Source organism: Epinephelus fuscoguttatus, linkage group LG9 (assembly GCF_011397635.1).
Source record: "Epinephelus fuscoguttatus linkage group LG9, E.fuscoguttatus.final_Chr_v1".
In the NCBI taxonomy this organism is placed as follows: Eukaryota; Metazoa; Chordata; class Actinopteri; order Perciformes; family Serranidae; genus Epinephelus; species Epinephelus fuscoguttatus.
Window position 1 is genome coordinate 10,181,930 of NC_064760.1, and position 20,305 is coordinate 10,202,234.

General features: G+C 41.5%; 1 protein-coding gene across 1 annotated transcript in view; it reads right to left on the reverse strand.

Moving 5' to 3' along the window:
* Positions 1-505: 505 nt before the first annotated feature.
* Positions 506-20,305, reverse strand: part of rxfp1 (relaxin family peptide receptor 1) — a 140,604-nt gene continuing 120,804 nt past the window's right edge. Inside the window, exons 17-19 of the mRNA XM_049585117.1 lie at positions 7,305-7,715; positions 5,687-5,905; positions 506-3,718 (exon numbers count right to left, since the gene is read on the reverse strand). Of these exons, the coding sequence (XP_049441074.1) occupies positions 3,312-3,718; positions 5,687-5,905; positions 7,305-7,715 (1,037 nt within the window). The 3' untranslated portion in view covers positions 506-3,311. The remainder of the gene's footprint in view (positions 3,719-5,686; positions 5,906-7,304; positions 7,716-20,305) is intronic.

A 20,305-nucleotide genomic window follows, 5' to 3' on the forward strand; every position in this document is an offset into this window, starting at 1 on the left:
TTTTGGTGTTTTTGTGATGACCAAGCCGGCTGAAGGGGATGGATTTCCGTTTTCGGTCCTGGCCAATCGATGAGCCAGGTTTTCTTCTTCCTCATGCTTTTCTTCTGCCTGGTCAGTGGTCTTTTTGGGCAATACCGCCCCCAAACGTGCAGCTGTTGTAACTGCGTGACGTTGTCCAGGTGGTTTGGTCCGCTTGATTAAGTGCAGTGTGAAAGTGAACCGAACCAAAAGGAGGTGTGAAATTTTTCCGGACTATCCTGGTGTGAACGCATCCTTAATTATATGTTGCTTTTAAGGGTTTTTAAGTATTTTATTATATTGTATGTGCCCTGTACTTTTTCAAATGTATTTGACAATAAACTTGAACTTGAACTGAGTACTTTTTAATTTGTCAGGGAGCCTAAGACACAGACAATATCAATGCCCAAACTCAGAAGATAAATAACCAATATAAACCCAGTAATAAATAAGTAAACAAGCAGATGTGGGGCATAGATATATTTACTGTCCACAATTCAAGTAAAACAAAAATACAAAACATATCGTAAGACACAATTCAATACAACAAACTGAATAAAAACATGTTTAAAGATATTTCCCCCATCAATATGTAATGTAAGACTGCAGATGTTATCAGTGTATCCAAAGAAAACTGCTGCCGTCTTCGTCTCTTTAGCACGTACGGAAATGTAATGTAAACACAAATGGCACGTACAGTGTATTGACATACCACTGTTATAACTCATTTATTTTCTTACAACATATTTGCTGTATGTTCGCACATAAACAATGTCTGAAAAGGTCAGTTTCCACAGGAATCAGTAGTTCATTGAACAAAGTATGCACAGAAGAGTTTATGATGTCTTCGCTGTACAGATCATATAAAATGTGTCGTGTGATGTAGCGGGCGGTTGAGTCCAGGTTCAAACCCCCAGACCAGCTGGGGAGTTTCTCCTGCCCAGATTTAGTACATTCTTCGCTGAACATACAGGACATGTCTTATACATTACATTCAGTATTTCCACAAAATATTTTTGGTGGCAGAGGTAACACAGAAAACACTTGATGAACTCAAGACCAGAATAAAAAAGAAGTTATTGGATCTCTCCTCAGCAGACTGGATAAATACTGAAACTTAAATTAAGTTGATGTAAAAATGTTCTTTGCAGTAAGTCGGGTGCGGGAGCTTAAACTACTAAAACCACTATGAACTTGCTGCAAAGATAAAAAAACAAATGCAAGTTGTGCTCCTTTTAGTTTAAATTTAAATAAATTGTAAACAGCATAAAGAGCTAAAATTAGTAATTTTTTTAAACTTGTGTGTTTCCTATTTTAGCATTTACTATTTCTGATGTTTACAGTCAAAATCTACAATTATTCTAAATATCTATCTTTGGAACATAAGAGGTCGTTGTTGTGGTGTTTTTGCAATGTGTCTCCCATGTAATCATTTTGCATTAGTGTCATCAGTGCATCAGTGTGTTGCACTTTAATTGGGTCACTGGCTGCCACAACAGCAAGGACAGATTTACAGCTACTGGTATTATGATGCCACGATAATGGCCTCTCTGCTCCATTCATAAACAATAATCACATCTACTTCTGTACTTACTTACTTGGGCTTTTGTATTCTTCTTGGAACACAGGCCACTGATGAAGAGTTTCCACCCTCGTCTATCTTAATTGGGTGGTAAATAGACTGGGGATAGTTGTATATTAGTTGTAAATAAATTTGGGAGTTTGTTGAATAACCTAATATACGAGTTAAAAGAAGAAATGTAAGAAAGGGGTAGGGACATATAAGTTTTACTTCTACCTATTCCTTTTCGGACACTGTTGTGTTTGTTTTGTTTGCTTTTATTATTATTTTTTTTTTTTTAAATTTTTAGTCTGAAATAAAACCATTCATTGATTACTATATGGCAAGTAAAATTTGAGCACCTCATCATTTTAACACAGATAAAATTACTCTTTGAGCACTGTGTAGCGAACTCCATTACGAAGAGTAAGACGTGCTTAAAAACTCCGGAAATAGCTGGTAAGAGAGTCTTGAGATAAGATTTTTTTTTTTTGGTCAAACTTCAGTTTTCAAAGAAAATTATTTTCTTAGCATTCAATAATATCATATTTAATGAGTCTTACGGCCATGAAACACCAAGCTGACGGTCAAAGTTGGGCCGTTGGTGAGTGTCTATGCGTTCGTTGGTGCGGGGTGTCCCGCACTGTTGCCCCTTGTCGGCTTTCTTTTGGCTGATTCAACATGCTGAATTGGCATCAGCGACACTGGAGCCCATGGGTGAATGAAAACACTCTGACTGGCAGTTCAGCTCAGCTCCCAAAAAGAGAAATGGAAGTGAGGAAAGTAAACAAAAATATAAAGTCAAGAGGGAGTGAGACCAAAACAAACCTGTCACGAGGTAAGATTATTTTTAAGCCATCGCGCTCTTTAGTAGAAATGTTTGTGCCATTCTTTTCCTGGTAGATATGCTTTGTTTTCCTTTAACATTGGATTGTGTTGTTAATTTGCTAATTGGTAAGTAGCATCAAGATGGTCCTTCCGGATTCCCTTTTTTGATGAGGATTACAGACAACTGCCGTCTGCTGGTGTGAAGAGTTATTCCCCCTCATGCAGGGTACATGGTACGTACATGCTGGTTGGCCATCAGCTGCAGTCTCTGTAGTGTGCTCTTGTGCAACTTTCTTGGCTGAGACACAGTGATGTCAGGCGACGCAGCAGGGAGCCTTTATCGCTGCTTGTTCTCTAAAGTTGGTTTGGTGAATCTGGACCTTGAGCCATTGAGGCAAATGTTTGATGGCAGCTGAAGTTATTGGGTTCTAACAAATTCTTCTGTATTATCACTGTTAGAGATGATAAGTTGTCCAAATTTTACTTGCCAATGTATTTAATATTAATTATTCAGACAATATTAATTATTCAGACAATATTAATTATTCAGACAAAATAGACAATATATTAAACTTTCAGAAAGAGAGATCAAAGAAGCCCTCTGTGAGAAATTAAATTGAGCTGGTGGAACAAAAGCCCGACCATAAATGGGGCACAGCTCTGTATTGATAGATATCTTTTTGGAGCCAACATGAAGGGATTTTATCTATTGCTGATGGCTGCTGCTTGGGCAAGACATGCACACAGCTGGATTTTCAAAAACGCTGATGAATACTAATGATGAACCACAAAGGAGAAACAGCGGAAAATCAGGACTGTCCCTTTAACACGTGTATAATCAATTACTGAGATAAACAAGTCTGAATCACATTTAATCTGCTGAGGTGACTCTGATCCATATAGATCATTTGTTTGTGCATGTGTGGCTGGGTGTGAGAGGCATTGTTTGATTCTTTGAGCACACTGACAACACGATATGTTGCTTCTGTGCTTGCTGTGTGCACGTGTTAATGTCATTGTATCCCTCGTTGGTATTTTCAACAGGGGTGAGCTTGGCTATCGTGCCTGTTGTGTCCAGCGGGTGCCCCGCAGTGGGGCCGTGGCTGTTCTCCTGCAGGGGCCACATTTCCTGCCAGGTGAGCGACCGGTGATGAGCTGGGTGACCGCTGAGCAGAGGCCTTCTCTGCCTGTAGTTAGCCCATACCTGCAGAATGGTCTCTTTGAAAGGCCGTGTGGTCAGCGTGTACAGGATCGGGTTAAGGGCACTGTTGATGGGCAGAATAAATATCACCACCCACGAGCTGATGGTACCTGCAGAGAGATAAAAGACAGAAGACACAGAGGTAAAACAACAAAGCTGGAATATAGTCTGTTTAAAGATTATTATGTTTTTTTAATGTGGTCACGAGCAGGGCTGCATGCAGGGTTTTGGAAACACTGAGGTAAATGACAAGGTAAAAAAAACACTCAACATCATAATATCTTTGCCACACGAAAGTGAAGTCATTTCTAGGTATACACCTCGTAAAAAATAGAGATTCTGACCTCAGTGATCTCAATGGTCGGTACAGCCATGGTTAAGAGCCGGGAAAATACTTCAATATAAAACTCTTTCATTAAACTCATTTATATAATAAATGAAAAAAAGCCCTTTATCTCAACAGGGGACCTAATTAGGAAGCCACAGCTCACCAGGTTATGTATGTAATGGATTCTGCACAACACTAATGGGTCATTTGGGTATAATCTGCACTATGGTGACTACAGTTAAATGCTCTTTATACAGTGATAAACACCTTTTGAAAACTACTGGGAACACTACTTTAAAATTTAATGACATATTGGCAATGCAGTACTTTAAAGACATAATATGCAGGATTTTCCTAAGAAATCATGTATAGACTCATTGTTGACATGTTTACATGTACATAGACTTAAAAAAAAACCCCAACAACAATAGTATTGCCCTCTATTTTGTTTTACAAAATATCTCCGTCCACACTAGAACCCAAAATGACTTCAGCTCTCTTTTGATTCCCCCTTGATATAAGGACGAAGGAGCTCACTCAAAAATATGACTGATGCTCTGGACATGCGAAAGTTTTACTTCTACTTCTCGTGGATAAAAATCCCACTCTTGGTATTGTCCCACAGCCTGCTGGCTCAGATAGACCCAGTGATTTAAAACCAGATTTTCAGGGGGACTTTAAAGCAGACGTCGCTGAGGTGGACCAAATAACACTGGGCTCAGCAGACGCCCCTGTTAATGAAGTGATGCAGTAATACTAAATCAAAGTGTAGAGAGATCACAAGACCAAGCAGAGCTAACAAAGTGTAAATACATTGGTAGTCCGCCATTGTTGCTATTGTTTCTGCCTCACGCTCATCACACAAACCAAATGTGGGCATGTGCCAATTGAGAAGACAACGTCATCTCTCCCAAACGCTTCGTTTTACACGTCCAAACAGATACACAGTAACTGGAGATTTGAAAATCTGCACCTAAGAAGGCGTTTTGAATCAAACCTAGGTTTTAGTGCGTGTGGACAAGAGGCCAACATGCAGAGAAAAATATCCTTTCTAAAAATATATCTGTACAAGTGTACACAGGACCTTAATTATCACTTGTGACCCACTAGAAGTTATCTGCAGAGACTCAGCTCTCTCTGCTTGTATCTTCTTTTTATTTTGCTGTGTTGTGCCAGACTGTCAATAGCACACGTCGAAGGGGAAGCTGCGAAAAATCCATATCACAGCACAAAAAACACAAATATGGCAAAAGAAAACGAATCTGGGGTTATTTTCCCTCTCAGTACTGTTTACAAACAATTACCAATGCATGCAATTCCTGCCTAGAACACCCTTAAGGAAACACTCTACTAAAAATCTCTCATTTGAGCATCCATGTCCATTTCAGCTCAGAGGTGGCTCTAGTATAGATAGTATATAGTAAACAGTGTAGTATATCCTTTACTTCTGTGTCATGCTATTCAAGCTATGCCAAGTTCAGATGACAGTGGCAAAATTGGTGATTTATTAGCAAAGCAGCAATTATTCAGAACATACTGGGCTTTTGATGCTTATTTCCTGCTGCAAATCTGGGTTGCCATTGACTCCAACAGCTGCGAATTCAAGAACACTCCAGCTGCTGCTCCTGCACAAAATAGCAGGCTTCAAACTTTTTAAAGCCAAATTACTACCCAGCTGAGGGGACGTGTTTGATACTCAAAATGTAGATTTTCAGTATTCCTTTGAATGGTTATAGCGCTTCTACTGTACCGGGAATCTCCACCTGCATCAGCGACAGGATCTTGAGGATGAAAATGGGGATCCAGCAAAGGGAGTCGGTGATGACGATGGAGAAGAACCTTTTGGCGATGGTCACTTCCTTCTTGATGTGGTTGCTGTATTTAGTGGTCTGCGTCCCTGTTCTCTGGATGTTATAGAACATGCTTGCATAGGATAAGACAATGACGAGGAATGCCACCAAGTTCAGACCTGCAGAGAGATATCTGGTTAGTTTCTGGATTGCCATGCAACTGCGATAGCTCATATTTGCACTGCGGATGTGCAGTTATAACAACGCTTTGCATCAACATGCAAGTAAATCATAGACTGTATAAAAATGACAGATGTAGCCACTTTGACGTCATTCATTGGTTTGCAGACTCCCATTCTGAAGCCTTGAGTTTGGCATTTGGCTGTTGCCAGAAGTGACTTTATTTGAACAAGAGGAAAGAGCTAACCCTAAAGCTAGCTGTTAGCTTGGTTAGCACGGTGCATTACAGTCTATGGTTACCTGTGACAATGCTAATCCTAACTGTGCTGGCAAAGACAGGCTGAAAACCATAAAAACAAAGTGCTCTTACCAACACACTGCACATCTGACTACTTAGACGGTCTTTTGTTACAACCAAACTTTGAACAATACTTTTTAGGTGACCAAATCATTACTATTAACTTGAACTGAAAACACACTGAAATACGCCTATACTCTGTGAGTCTGGGGTTACACCATGATTACCTTACCTAACCAACAATGTCAACGTGGTAGTGATTTGTCAATTTTCAACAACTGTCACTCAAAGCAGCCGTGCCCTTAATTATGCATAACTTTTAAAAAACATTTAAACAAGTGAGTTATATAAAAATAAACCCTCTGTACGGATGTCATGTAAAGTTGCTCAGTGGCGCATGAAGCCAAAAAAGCTCTGTTTCTGCAGTATGAAGCTACCCGGACCTTCCACATTGTGAAGTCCATAGAGCCAGCCAGCGCACTAGAGACTTACGGTGACCATGTGCGGCTGAGTGTGGCTGAGCACCTAACTTCTGGTCTAGCGCTCCGCTAACTTGAATGGGGATTAAATTGTTTAATCGTGCCGCTCTTCTAGACTTTTGAAATGTTAATGGACCAAATGGACCAAATCCTGAAATTGAAACGAGTCATTTCACAGAGGTTGTGACACTCAAAAAAATGTATCCACAGATGTCTCTTTCACAATTTAAGTCTATGGAAAAAAGTCATATTGGGCCCCATGGCATGACGTGGCAGACTCTGACGGTGTAATTCCACTTTTGGCCACTAGATAAAATTGGCTTCAAAGTCTGGCGTTGTTCCTGGGGTCTTAATTTTAACATGTGGGTCTTTGGAGATTGACTAACTTTTGGAGCCACGCTTAAGTGGCCATTAGAGGAACTGCAGTTTCTGGTACATCAGTATTGGTTTACTTTTTCAGACTCGAAGGCTGGCGCTTGAAATAAATACAAATAAGTAAGTAAGTAGTAGACTAAATAATGAGACTGTGCTTTTACAATTAGCGTGAGTAAATGTCTAAAATAACAACAAGTAAACACAAGCAAAAAAGCTCAAAGGATTATTGCAAGAACAAATACTCACCCAGGAAAATGACGATGGAGTAAACATGAGCCCAAAGCGTCTCTGGCTGCTCGGAGTGCAGCGGGAAGCAAACTCCATTGGTCCCATAGAAGTTGCGAAACAGCCCCTTGCAGGCCAGTGGCAGAAGGGCAACAACAAAGCCGAACACCCATATCCCGAGAAGGATGGTGACAGTTCGTCGCCAGCCAGGCGTCAAGTACTGAAAAGGGTAGACGATGCAGATGTATTTCTCCAGAGTGAGGTACGTGAGGAGAAGGACGGATACCTCAGTGGACAGCATGGCCAGAGAGCCGATGACCTGACACTGACTGCTGTCCATCCAGGCCTGAGCATGCCGGTTGTACTCGCCGCGGAACTTCAGATCATATGCACCGATCATGAAGAGGTAGATGCCCATCAGCCCATCTGCACCTGTAGGGAAGGAGAGCTGTAGTTTACAACATATAGATCTATTGAACCTGATATATCAGGCAAGGGCTGTCTGATATATAAGGTCTTCTTTCGAGAGTTTTCATCAAAGGAAACCACAGTATAATTTCTTAGATGTAAGAATAAAATCAAACCAAATGCAGATATGGTCCTACATGAAAGGCTTCTGCTCTGTGATGTGGAGACATATGAGACAAGCAGACTGACAGCAACCATTCAAACATTCAGTGCAAAAGAGAAGAAACCCAGGATGAACCATACATGCTTACATTCAGCTCTACCTTCATCTGCTCTGAAGTCTTACAATCAAAAGAGGAGATAACATAACATACAGCATGAGCGCAGAGAGCACCGTGCTTTCATGTCAAGAAACGAAGACAAAAACACTGCAGGAGTTCTGAACATGATTTTGTGCTTGGCTTCCTATTTTACACACTCAATATACAGAATATAAATGCATACAAAACAGGGACAGCTCCAGGATTTCAATTTTTGATGGGCCAAAGTAATGTTGGCCTTTTAATTATAGAAGTTAATTGTGTTTGCCTTCCGTTGATGGTTTTCATCTTGTAGTCTTGCCAAGACAGAAATGTCCGATGTCATGCTGTGGCAGGCGACTACGGCGTCTGCTTGAGTGTGACACTTTTCAGATCTTTTTTTTTTTTTCTAAAACATGTTCACTGCAGAGATAGCTCACTATTCATCTGCCGCAGCTTGTTTTCATTACAAGCCATGCACGTGAGTATATTGCTCATATCGTGTGTAAATGAAACATGGTGTCCCATCTATCATGTAGATAAATATATTCATTCTATTTAAGGAAACACCATTTTGTGTGGACGATCTGGCTGAAATATTATTTGTGTAAGTTGATTGCAGGGAAAGCGAGAAATGAACTGCTGGGTGAACTAGATTGGCTTTAAACAAGACAGAGCGGCGCATAAGCTTGTCTCAACACAAACTGTCCATGCTTTCAAGGCAATATAGAGGCTATTGAGTCAGGCAGGAATTTTTGAGCTTTATCTTCTGTCTTTCCTAAACTGTTTTCGGTTCCTCTTACAGCTATGAAATTAGACGGTGACTGCAAATCTATCTACTGGATAGATTTTTTTCTGTGGCTTATAAAACAAAAGATATGGGAAAGATAATTACCATAATAATTACCTGTGTTATGCAGAATTAAAACAATTAAGGCAACAGTTGTCCTTTTATCTGCATTTCAAATTTTTCTCTCATTGTTTTTGTTAAAGAAAAAACATACATACATCGGCCCGTCACACACTTTGTAAATAAACGTAACTATATACATGAGAGCTGAGGGAGCTTACATTTCTACTACTCCAGTCGAGAAGGGGAGGGAAAGATGAAACATTAGTGGGGTCAATAAATTCAGTTCAATTCAATTTATTATCATCATTCTCTATATCCTCCTGAGACCCTGCGCCCTCATATGAGGACATAACATTTTGGGTTTACTGCACCTTATACTTCATTCTACTTCACTTAGACCTGTTGTCCTGGTTCATGGACAATTTTTTGTGCCATCTAGTGGTAGTAAGAGCACAATACACTAATCTATGTAAAAGCAAGATGGCAGCCATCTCTGCCAAGTCAGTCTCTAGCTGATCCCAACACAAAATTAGACAAGGTTCAAACCCTGATCACATTTTATGGTTAAAACTTGTTTATTTGTGATCAATATTTGTTGTTTGCCAACAAATTTGACCAACAATAACAAGCTTTTATAATCATCTCGTTTGAGGACACTGGGACCAATCAGGTGTGACAGGACATTCCCAGCTTGGAGTATGAATCGAGGGAAATTCATGCAGAGTTTCTCAATGAACAAATCACAAGACTTAAAGATTTGTTGCTTTATTTGTAATTTAGTTTTTGCACAACCGTTGACCAGTTTTATACTTTATTACACACTTGTGACTATTAAGATAAACACATAGTCCCCATATGAGGACATAATTGTTCTTTCTTCACAGCTACTTCCTGTTTAAACACATTTAGTTTTATATACTTATCAGGTCTTACTGATCCCATATAGCTAGGAGACATGCATACCAAACAGAAGCTGAGGTCTCAGGAGGATATACAGCAGCATACAGTGAATGAAATGTCGGTACTCATGAATCCAGATGCAGTAAAGAACATTCAACATGGACAGGAGAACATTAAAGTGCAATAAAGTGCATTGCAAATACTCAGAAGAATAAAAATAGGTAAGTGCAGAGGAATAAATACTGCATATAATGAACTGATAAAACAGCAAAATGATACATGTTTCAGAGTATATTAAAAACACACAGACAGGATAATAAACAGTGAAAAGCATTGGACAGGTTTTTCAGTCTCTGCAAAGTCACTGAGCGGTCACACAGTAAATGCCCATGCTGTGTTTGAGTCCTCATGATGTGGATGCAGCAGAGTGTTTAGAAATCTAACAGCTTGGGGTAAAAAGCTGTTGCAGAACCTTGTGGAATGGCTTCTGATACTGCAGAGCCTTCTGCCTGATGGCAGGGGGGGAACAGACTGTGCGAGGGGTGGGAAGGGTCTTTAATAATTGCAGAGGCTCTGTGTGTGCACCACCTCTTGAATATATCTTGCATGGTGGGAGGAGAGACCCCGATGATCCTCTCTACAGTTATAAAAAATTGTTGCAGGGTCTTTTGCTTACTCATGTTACTGTTTCCACACCACGCTGTGATGCAGCTGTTCAGGACTGTTCACTTTCCACAGTCACTCTGTAGAATCAGGACAGGTGGGGGTAAGCTGGCTCTCTTCAGTCTTTGAAGGAAGTGGAGGTGTTCTGGCCGCACAGTTTGTTTCAAGAGACCAGCTGAGGTCGTCGGTGATGTTCTCACCCAGGAACTCAGTGCTCCTGACCCTCCGCACTGCTGAATTGTTTAAGGACAGTGGAGAGTGATCATATGCCTCCAGTCCACCACTATCTCTTTTTTCCACATTGAGAGATAGGTTATTAGGCAGAGCAGTGATGAGTTAGCAGCATGAACAGCAGTGGGCTGAGCACACAGCCTTGGGGGGTGCCCGTGTTTAGAGTGATGCTGCCTAATGTCGTGTTGCCAATATGCACTGACTGCAATCTCTCTGTCAGAAAGTCCAAAATCCAGTTACAGAGGCATTTGTTGATGCCCAGTGTGGGAAGTTTACCTGCCAGCCTCTGGATGATGACTGTGTTGAATGCTGAGCTAAAACCAAGAAACAGCATTCTGGCGTAGGTGTTCTTGTTGTCCAGGTGAGACAGTACAGAATGCAGGATGTAGGAAATGGAGTCATCTGTGGAGCGGTTAGTGCAGTATTCACATTGGAGAGGGTCCAGTGAGGTGGGGAGGGAAGATTTTATATGCCCCATGACTGTTCAAAGCACTTCATCATGGTGGGAGTGAGCACGATAGGGCGGTCATCATGGAAACATGAAATTTTTGAGGCCTGCGGACATGACAGCCTGGCTCAGTGAGATGTTAAAGATAAGAGGACATGAGCCAACTGGTTAATGCAGCCTATGAGCACACACCTTGGTAGGTTGTCTGGTCCTGTAGCTTTATGTGGGTTGACTCTGGATAGTGTCATCCTCACGTCGCCTCTGTCCAGATGTCATGTCTGCTCTACAGGCAGTTGCAGGCTCTTGCATTTTGCTGTGTCATTTTGGGCTTCATATCGTGCAGAGAGGCTATTTGATGCGTCGGGAGATCCATGTCATTGTTGTCAACCTGTGTAGTTGTTTCGTAGTCCATTAGGGCCTGAATGCAGTGCCACATGTGCCTGGTGTCCTTAGTATGGCAAAAGCTGTGAAGAATTCCCTGTGTCTCCTCTGACCGCAGCTGTCTCATGGCACGCTCCTGTTCATGGTGCACTTAATATGAACTTCCTGGATGTGCAGAGGGCGCACTGAATACAGCCAGGTATAAGGAGGAAGTGTCCAAGGGCCGTGATTCATATTATTCTATCTCATTCAATTGTCCAAACATATTGACTGAGTCAATGAGTGATTGCCCATGTGAATCCACTTTAATGTCTTGTTTGCCCTTGGGGATGAGGAGGCTAATCATTTTCTTTGAATCCAGTTTGTCTGTTAGCTATATGCCGAACTAGCACAATGCCAGGTTTGTGCCACGTCACCATTTCTTAATTTGATTAATTTGTTTGTGATGCAGGGCACTCGCTTTGTGTTATGATTTGTTACTATTCATGTTTCTCAGTGTAGGAAACATTAGCAGTCATCAAAAATTGGTCTCCTTTGTTCTTTGTTTAGTTAAATCAGTGAATCACAGATGTTAACTGTGGCAGTTGTCGACTATTAATGCATTGTTAGCACCTCTTTCCAGCCTTTCAATACTGTATTGTGACAACTGTTAAATGTTTATGTCATGTATTTGTGCCATTAAAGTTATATTTATGATGAATGCCTTTTCCTTTATCCGCCTGTTTTCTATTGTTTTTCAGAAACCATTTGTCAGTCACATCATCAATCATCAGTAGTTACATCTGTTACCGGTGGACAATGACATCATTCCTTTGCCTGTGCTGTAACCCCCTGCCTATATTCATTTTCAATAGAAATTCTGAACTTTAGGGGCGTTGGTGGCTTAGTGGTAGAGCAGGTGCCCCATGTACAAGGCTGTTGCCGCAGCGGCCCGGGTTCGAGTCCAGCCTGCGGCCCTTTGCTGCATGTCTCTCCCTCTCTCTCGCCCCCTTCACGCTTCATTGTCCTGTCAATTACAGGCAAAAAATGCCCCAAAAAATATCTTAAAAAAAAAAACAAAAACAAATTCTGAACTTTAAAATTTGAACTCTGCTTGTGTTTGTCTATAAGTGAAGCCAGTGGGTGGTATTTAAGTTACTCAACCAAAGCAAATTGTTTTCAGAAGTGATTTTAGATCTGTGCATACTGGCATTTAGCTTTTCTGATGGGCCAGAAAAGCTCAGCTGTTGATGATCTGAGAGCCTCTCCATCTCCTTATCTGAAGGCAGTGTCCCGTGCTCTCTGCAGTTTACGGATCTTAGCTGTAAGCCATGGCCTCTGATTGGCTTGTGTTTGCTCATTTGGTGCATTTCAGATTTGATAGAATTTGCTCTTTTGGATCCTCAAAGAGAAAGTCAACTTTTCCATTTTAAAGACTTCCAAAATTAATGAATGATAAATTCATTTTAATAATTAAAAATACAACTTAGGAAAATATGTGTTCTCCCAGTCATGAAGGAAGGGCCAGTTGTACAAGTGGGTGGGTCCTGGTTTGTTTGGCTCACCCACAACAACAGCATACATTCAGAAATCAAAATCAGTACCCTGCATGTTGTTTGAGAAGTGATATTTGGTCTCAATCCTGCAGCCCAACCTTATCAGTCCAGTCCCTGCTGACAATACACATATGTGTATATAATCACAGAACATTAACTGCCAGTCATTTCTGACTACTCAACAGGGGTCAGGTGTACAATGTGGAGCTTCACACGCAAATACAATTTGTATTCATTAAAAATAAACACAGTGTTTTGAACATACCTCCAGAGATGCTTTACTTCAAGCAGACACAGACTGTTACATACAGCAATAGAGAACGAGAGCAAAAAGGGGAATTTGGGCTATATCTAAGTTGAAACGTGTATTCTGACATTTGGGGGGAATTAAGCTTTAGCAAAAGTTCAGTCAGGATGACGATACTTTTGCATGCTTAAGCCTGCAATTTATTAGTCATACTATCTGACATTCACTCCCTGCACCCAATCTTTCACAATGTTGCTACTGTCATTGTCTAGGTCTGTCAATAAAAGCCCCCTGTTGCTACTTCCAATTAAGTTCAAAATTAGCCATCTACAGGTGCCATAACAGGAGATATGATGAAGTCACTGTCTTTGGTTTAGTTTTACTCACTGTTTGTTCATTCAGGGTGCTTTGGTTGGTTTTAGGGCTAACTGATTTGCAGGATGTGTGAAGAGTTGCAAGATGACGCTGTGAACTGATTGTTTGCCTGTTGCTTCAGAAAAACAACGTTCAAATCCATGGGGTATTAAACAACTTCATCCAACAATAAAAAACTAAGATTAACCAAATACACAGTAGTTCAAGACTGTCACCCCGTGGCATCTTCCACGCCCCATTAAAGGTTCCTGAGATGCCTGGTTAGGTGGTGCATTAGAGTGACTCAAAACATAATAGGAAACTAGGACTTGTTAGAAATGACTCGAAAGCCTCACGTCACCTGTGTTTCGGCAAACAAGTTGCATATGAACACACCACAAAGGCTTCAACCGACAGCCACCAAACATGTATGTTCTGTACCTGCATGAAAGAAAAGAACTCCACACCAGTGGATGGCAGTCATCTGTCATCGTCATTCAAGATGGGAAACCTGAAGACAGTCTTAATGCTAGTTAGCCAGTTAGCACATTAACAACACAATCCAATGTTGGACGAACAAAGCATCTGTACCGCGTGCCAGCAAACAATGACACAAACCACCACAAACTATTTCTGCTAAGAGCTCAATGGCCAAAGAAAAATAACCTTACCTTATATAACAAGTTTGTTTCTATCTTACTCCCACTTGACTTTAGCTCTTTGTTTACTTTCCTCACTTCCGTTTCTCCTCTTGTATGCTTAGGTGAACTGCCAATCAGAGTGATTTCCTTAACCAACAGGTTCTGCTGTTGCTGTCACCACCACTGCTGCAGATTCAACATGCTGAACTGGCAGAAAAAAAAAGCCAACTAGCAATGGTGCGGGACACACTAAAGCAACAAGGGCCACGGATGCTCGACAGCGGCCCAACACTGACCGATGGCCGTCTGTCAGCTTGGTGTGTCAGGGCCTTAAGATATCAGCTGATCCATCATTCATTTGTTCATTCTTTTTCAATAACCACTTATCCTGTTAGGGGCTGCAGGGGGTGCCTGAGCCTATCCCAGCTGACATTGGGCAAGAGGCAGGGTACACCCTGGACGGGGCCAGACTATCACAGGGCTGACACATAAAAGCCTGATTTATGGTCCTGCGGTGTACCTATGACGTACCTACGTTGTTGCCGTGACGCTGTCGTGAACTCTTCGAACTTCTCCATCACGCCATTTCGTCGCGGTGCAATTCACCGCCAGAGCAGTGGGAGGCTGCGTTCCTTTCCTGAATGGTTATCGTCATCTCTAGTTGATTCTTTGTTTAACTTCTGGCTTTTCTGGTCACAGAGAAATGAACACGGAGCACGGACAGACGGCTCCATCTGTATCCCTATTTAACGTTGAGCATAAATGGGCCTTAATACTACAACATCTGCGTCGCCTCGACGTGTAGTTACATTTTTTGGGAGGTTATCTTGCTGCTACTCAGAGCTAATTTGTATCCCCATAATCTGTTGTCTTCACTTCATTCACCTCTCTCTCCTGATTGAAATATGCTTATCTGCTCTCTTGCTAAAAGCATGAGAGGGTTCTCTCATATCTGTACGGTTAATATTTATCAGGAGCAAGCAGCCAGTTAACTTAGCTCAGCATAGATACTGAGAACACGGGGAAACAAATGGCTTGGCTCTGTCCAAAGGTGACAAAACCTCCCTCCAGCACCTCTAAAGCTTACTATCTTTAGGCAAAATAATGAAGCGTAAAATTAAAATTTGTTGCCTTGCATCTGTATATCTATAAAAATTGTATGGTTCTGCTTCCGTGCACAGACTTTTGTCCTTTAATCCTTAGAGGTATTTATTCATTTGGCCCCAAGCCCAACCTTAAAGAAGTTTTCATTCTCAAAACTCACAAAAAAAAAATCATAAATAAATCCCAGTCCCACAAGTTGTTTTCTTTTACTCCTGCTTTCTCTGCCCTCGGCACATTCGTCACAGGGTTTTGCTGACACTTTGTCAAAGCTGAAATTTAACCCATGAATTAAACCCTCTGAGGACTTCACTACTGCATCACCAGTCACTACTTGATGTTTAGTTCTTTGATAATACAATAAATTCATCACTGAAACCCTCCTGATAGTTCGTCCTTTGATATGGAAACATACCAATGCTCTTCAAAGGGCATTTTAAATTCTACACACAGTATATGTCGTCATGAAAAACTCTCTGTGTATTTTATTTTAATACTGGTCACATGAATGTGGGTCTCTAAATGCCATTTCACAAAATAGTTTTTGCCCGTGTAGCTGCTTTTTGTAATTGTCATTTAGTTATTTAATAAGGACATATACATGCAGTATGCAGATTACTTTGTATAAAAGTATATCAAGGTGTAAAAGATTAAAGCTAACCTCAGGCTGAGGATCAAAGTCCTCTGAGTCCACGGAGGTTACTGCTGGTCTACCGCTGCTTCAATCAGTTTGTATGTTTGTGTTATTGTGTGACCTTTGTGTTTCATAAGGTTAGTTCAGATTCACCAGCGTCACACAGTAACACAAACAAACAGGCAGTTGTACACCTGTAGCTCCTGTGTTCATCGAGGTAAAATTACTGATTTTTATCAATGGGGTCAGGCTTTGAAGAGAGCATTGATAAGTTTCATGTTCTGTTTAGTTTTACAAGTAAGCTTTTAGCAAAATGTCTGTGGAGATTCTCAGTCATCCAGGTCATGGTAATTGTAAGTGCTATAGCATAGGCAACTGGACTTGCTTGCGTTTCTTGAAGACGTTTCGCCTCTCATCCAAGAAGCTTCTTCAGTTCTAAATGACTGGTACAGAGTTGCAGGCTTTAAACCCTGTGTGGGTGTAAACCCTTACGGAGTCGCTAGGGTCACATGTGAGTCGTTGACTCAACTGGCCACCAAGCTTCTTGGATGAGAGGCGAAACGTCTTCAAGAAACGCAAGCAAGTCCAGTTGCCTACGATATAGCATGTACATTTAGCAAAAGTGCACTTGTTTGGGAAGCACTGAGGATTAGGGCTGCGCCCTAATAGTTGACCAGAGCATGTGAGCGGAGCGGACCGGGTGAAAATTTCCGCTCCTCGCTCGCAGACCTGTCACTTTGCGCCGCTTGTCCGCTCCGCATGGTTCTGCGCATTCTTTGCTCCGCTCCGCTCCACTCCATCATAAATTTTATCCCGCTCCACTCGCTCACCACTCCGCTCAAAAAAACTGCGTCGTACTACCCTAACCTGTAATCTTCTATTCACAAATAAAACATGAGCTTGGTAGATTCTCCAGGGAAGCCCTCTCCCCTCTCCCCGCAGTTAGGGACCGTTCTCCACGGTACCGCTGTCGGCAGGGTGGAAATAAGTCAAAGTGTGGAGGAGACAGACCAGGTTAAGCGGCCGACCTCCGGGGAAGCTCTCTCGCCTCTCCCCGCAGTTAGGGACCGTTCTCCAAGGTACCGCTGCTTCTCTTCTCAGTTTCTTTTCTGAAGTACACAGTAAACTCCATAGTTTTGAAAGAAAATAGTGTGGGTGTGCGCAGGTGCAAAGATGCATTCTGCGTGGGGCATGAGCGACCGATATGTAAACTCATCTTCATTGGTCGACTACAAACATGACGTATCATCTGAAACATGGAAGTAGCTACATGCCCATTAGCCCACAGCGTCATTAACAGGCGGCTCGCTCAGTGTGTGACGTGCACTTGTAGATAAAATATAGGCCTATATTAATGAAGGTTCATTAGTGCGGTTTTGTATTTCTCTGTAATGTAGCACAGTGTTAACAATGTTACTGATACTATTCTCTCTCATACCTTCAACTCAAACCACTGTCTAGTCGACTAATGGCCCTAAATGACATCTGTTGGTCAACTAGGAATATTCTTAATCATGGGCAGCCCTGCTGAGCATATGACTGGATAAATAAGACTTGGATTGTACTGCACTAGTTGTGTGAGAGTTTTTAAATAGATGTTCTGATATGGTTTTGCTGTTGTTTAATGTGCCCCCCCACTTGTGACCTAAATCCACCAAGAACTTTCTACATTTTTGGATTCTTTGTTTGCCATGGAAAGTATGCCAGAAAAACAAAGTTGTCCTCACAAATTCAAGGTAACATGGGGGTGACTAATTGCTAAACAATTAGTCATTTGGGGAGTGAAACTTTTCCTTGAATTCTTACTGCACCTCCAAAACACAATACCGGTGACTCAGAATTTATCTGCATCACTGTTTCACTTCTTTAATAACTGGATTGAAAGCAACATTTAGACACATCCCGCTTGCACACAAAAGAAGCAATGAATGAATAATACTGGAACTGTTTTGCCTGTCTTAATTACCTTTTTTTTTTTTTAAAGATATTTTTGGGGCTTTTTTAGCTTTTAATGGATAGGAGAGACAAGCGTGAAAGGAGGAGAGAGAGTGGGAGTGACATGCAGCAAAGGGCCACAGGCTGGAGTCGAACCCGGGCCACTGCGGCAACAGCCTTGTACGTGGGGCGCCTGCTCTACCACTAAGCCACCAGCGCCCCTGTCTTAATTACCTTAAGCTTTAATGTTGTCTGGATCTCAGCCACCAGAAATTAATGTGCGACTGAAAACCACCCCCACTGACATTTTAGTAATAAACCTTTAAAAGGTCAACGTATAAAGTGAGTCAGCCCCACAATAAGATACTAAATAACAACTGCCGTCCTCTGCTTGGACATCATTGTGGATGTAGGAGTAAAAGAAAGAGATAATCAATGTAACACAGACTTTCCGCTTTCTATGTTCGCAGCTCTTTCATTTTGAGACTTATAGTAAGTATATACAGTACAGGCCAAAAGTTTGGACACACCTTCTCATTCAAATTTTCTTTATTTTCATGACTATTTACATTGTAGATTCTCACTGAAGGCATCAAAACTATGAATGAACACATGTGGAGTTATGTACTTAACAAAAAAAGGTGAAATAACTGAAAACATGTTTTATATTCTAGTTTCTTCAAAATAGCCACCCTTTGCTCTGATTACTGCTTTGCACACTCTTGGCATTCTCTCCATGAGCTTCAAGAGGTAGTCACCTGAAATGGTTTCCATTTCACAGGTGTGCCTTATCAGGGTTAATTAGTGGAATTTCTTGCTTTATCAATGGGGTTGGGACCATCAGTTGTGTTGTGCAGAAGTCAGGTTAATACACAGCCGACAGCCCTATTGGACAACTGTTAAAATTCATATTATGGCAAGAACCAATCAGCTAACTAAAGAAAAACCAGTGGCCATCATTACTTTAAGAAATGAAGGTCAGTCAGTCCGGAAAATTGCAAAAACTTTAAATGTGTCCCCAAGTGGAGTCGCAAAAACCATCAAGCGCTACAGCGAAACTGGCACACATGAGGACCGATCCAGGAAAGGAAGACCAAGAGTCACCTCTGCTTCTGAGGATAAGTTCATCCGAGTCACCAGCCTCAGAAATCGCAAGTTAACAGCAGCTCAGATCAGAGACCAGATGAATGCCACACAGAGTTCTAGCAGCAGACCCATCTCTAGAACAACTGTTAAGAGGAGACTGCGCGGATCAGGCCTTCATGGTCAAATAGCTGCTAGGAAACCACTGCTAAGGAGAGGCAACAAGCAGAAGAGATTTGTTTGGGCCAAGAAACACAAGGAATGGACATTAGACCAGTGGAAATCTGTGCTTTGGTCTGATGAGTCCAAATTTGAGATCTTTGGTTCCAACCGCCGTGTCTTTGTGAGATGCAGAAAAGGTGAATGGATGGATTCCACATGCCTGGTTCCCACTGTGAAGCATGGAGGAGGAGGTGTGATGGTGTGGGGGTGTTTTGCTGGTGACACTGTTGGGGATTTATTCAAAATTGAAGGCACACTGAACCAGCATGGCTACCACAGCATCCTGCAGCGACATGCCATCCCATCCGGTTTGCGTTTAGTTGGACGATCATTTATTTTTCAACAGGACAATGACCCCAAACACACCTCCAGGCTGTGTAAGGGCTATTTGACCAAGAAGGAGAGTGATGGAGTGCTGCGGCAGATGACCTGGCCTCCACAGTCACCGGACCTGAACCCAATGGAGATGGTTTGGGGTGAGCTGGACCGCAGAGTGAAGGCAAAGGGGCCAACAAGTGCTAAACACCTCTGGGAACTCCTTCAAGACTGTTGGAAAACCATTTCAGGTGACTACCTCTTGAAGCTCATGGAGAGAATGCCAAGAGTGTGCAAAGCAGTAATCAGAGCAAAGGGTGGCTATTTTGAAGAAACTAGAATATAAAACATGTTTTCAGTTATTTCACCTTTTTTTGTTAAGTACATAACTCCACATGTGTTCATTCATAGTTTTGATGCCTTCAGTGAGAATCTACAATGTAAATAGTCATGAAAATAAAGAAAATGCATTGAATGAGAAGGTGTGTCCAAACTTTTGGCCTGTACTGTGTATATATATATATGTATATATATATATATATATAGGTTGTCTTGAACGTTTATTTTCAATATACTTTTACGTTATCTGTATCTGCACAGTTACCAGTGGGATTAAAATTTCTCTTGGGAGTAACAAAATCAATGTACACTCCAACTTACATCCATTTATTGACTTCCAGTACCAGCAATGTCTTAAAGATGAATTTGTTTGCTTTATATTCTCTACAGCACCACACTGTCATGAAATCCATTTCCTTGTGTGACCTATAAT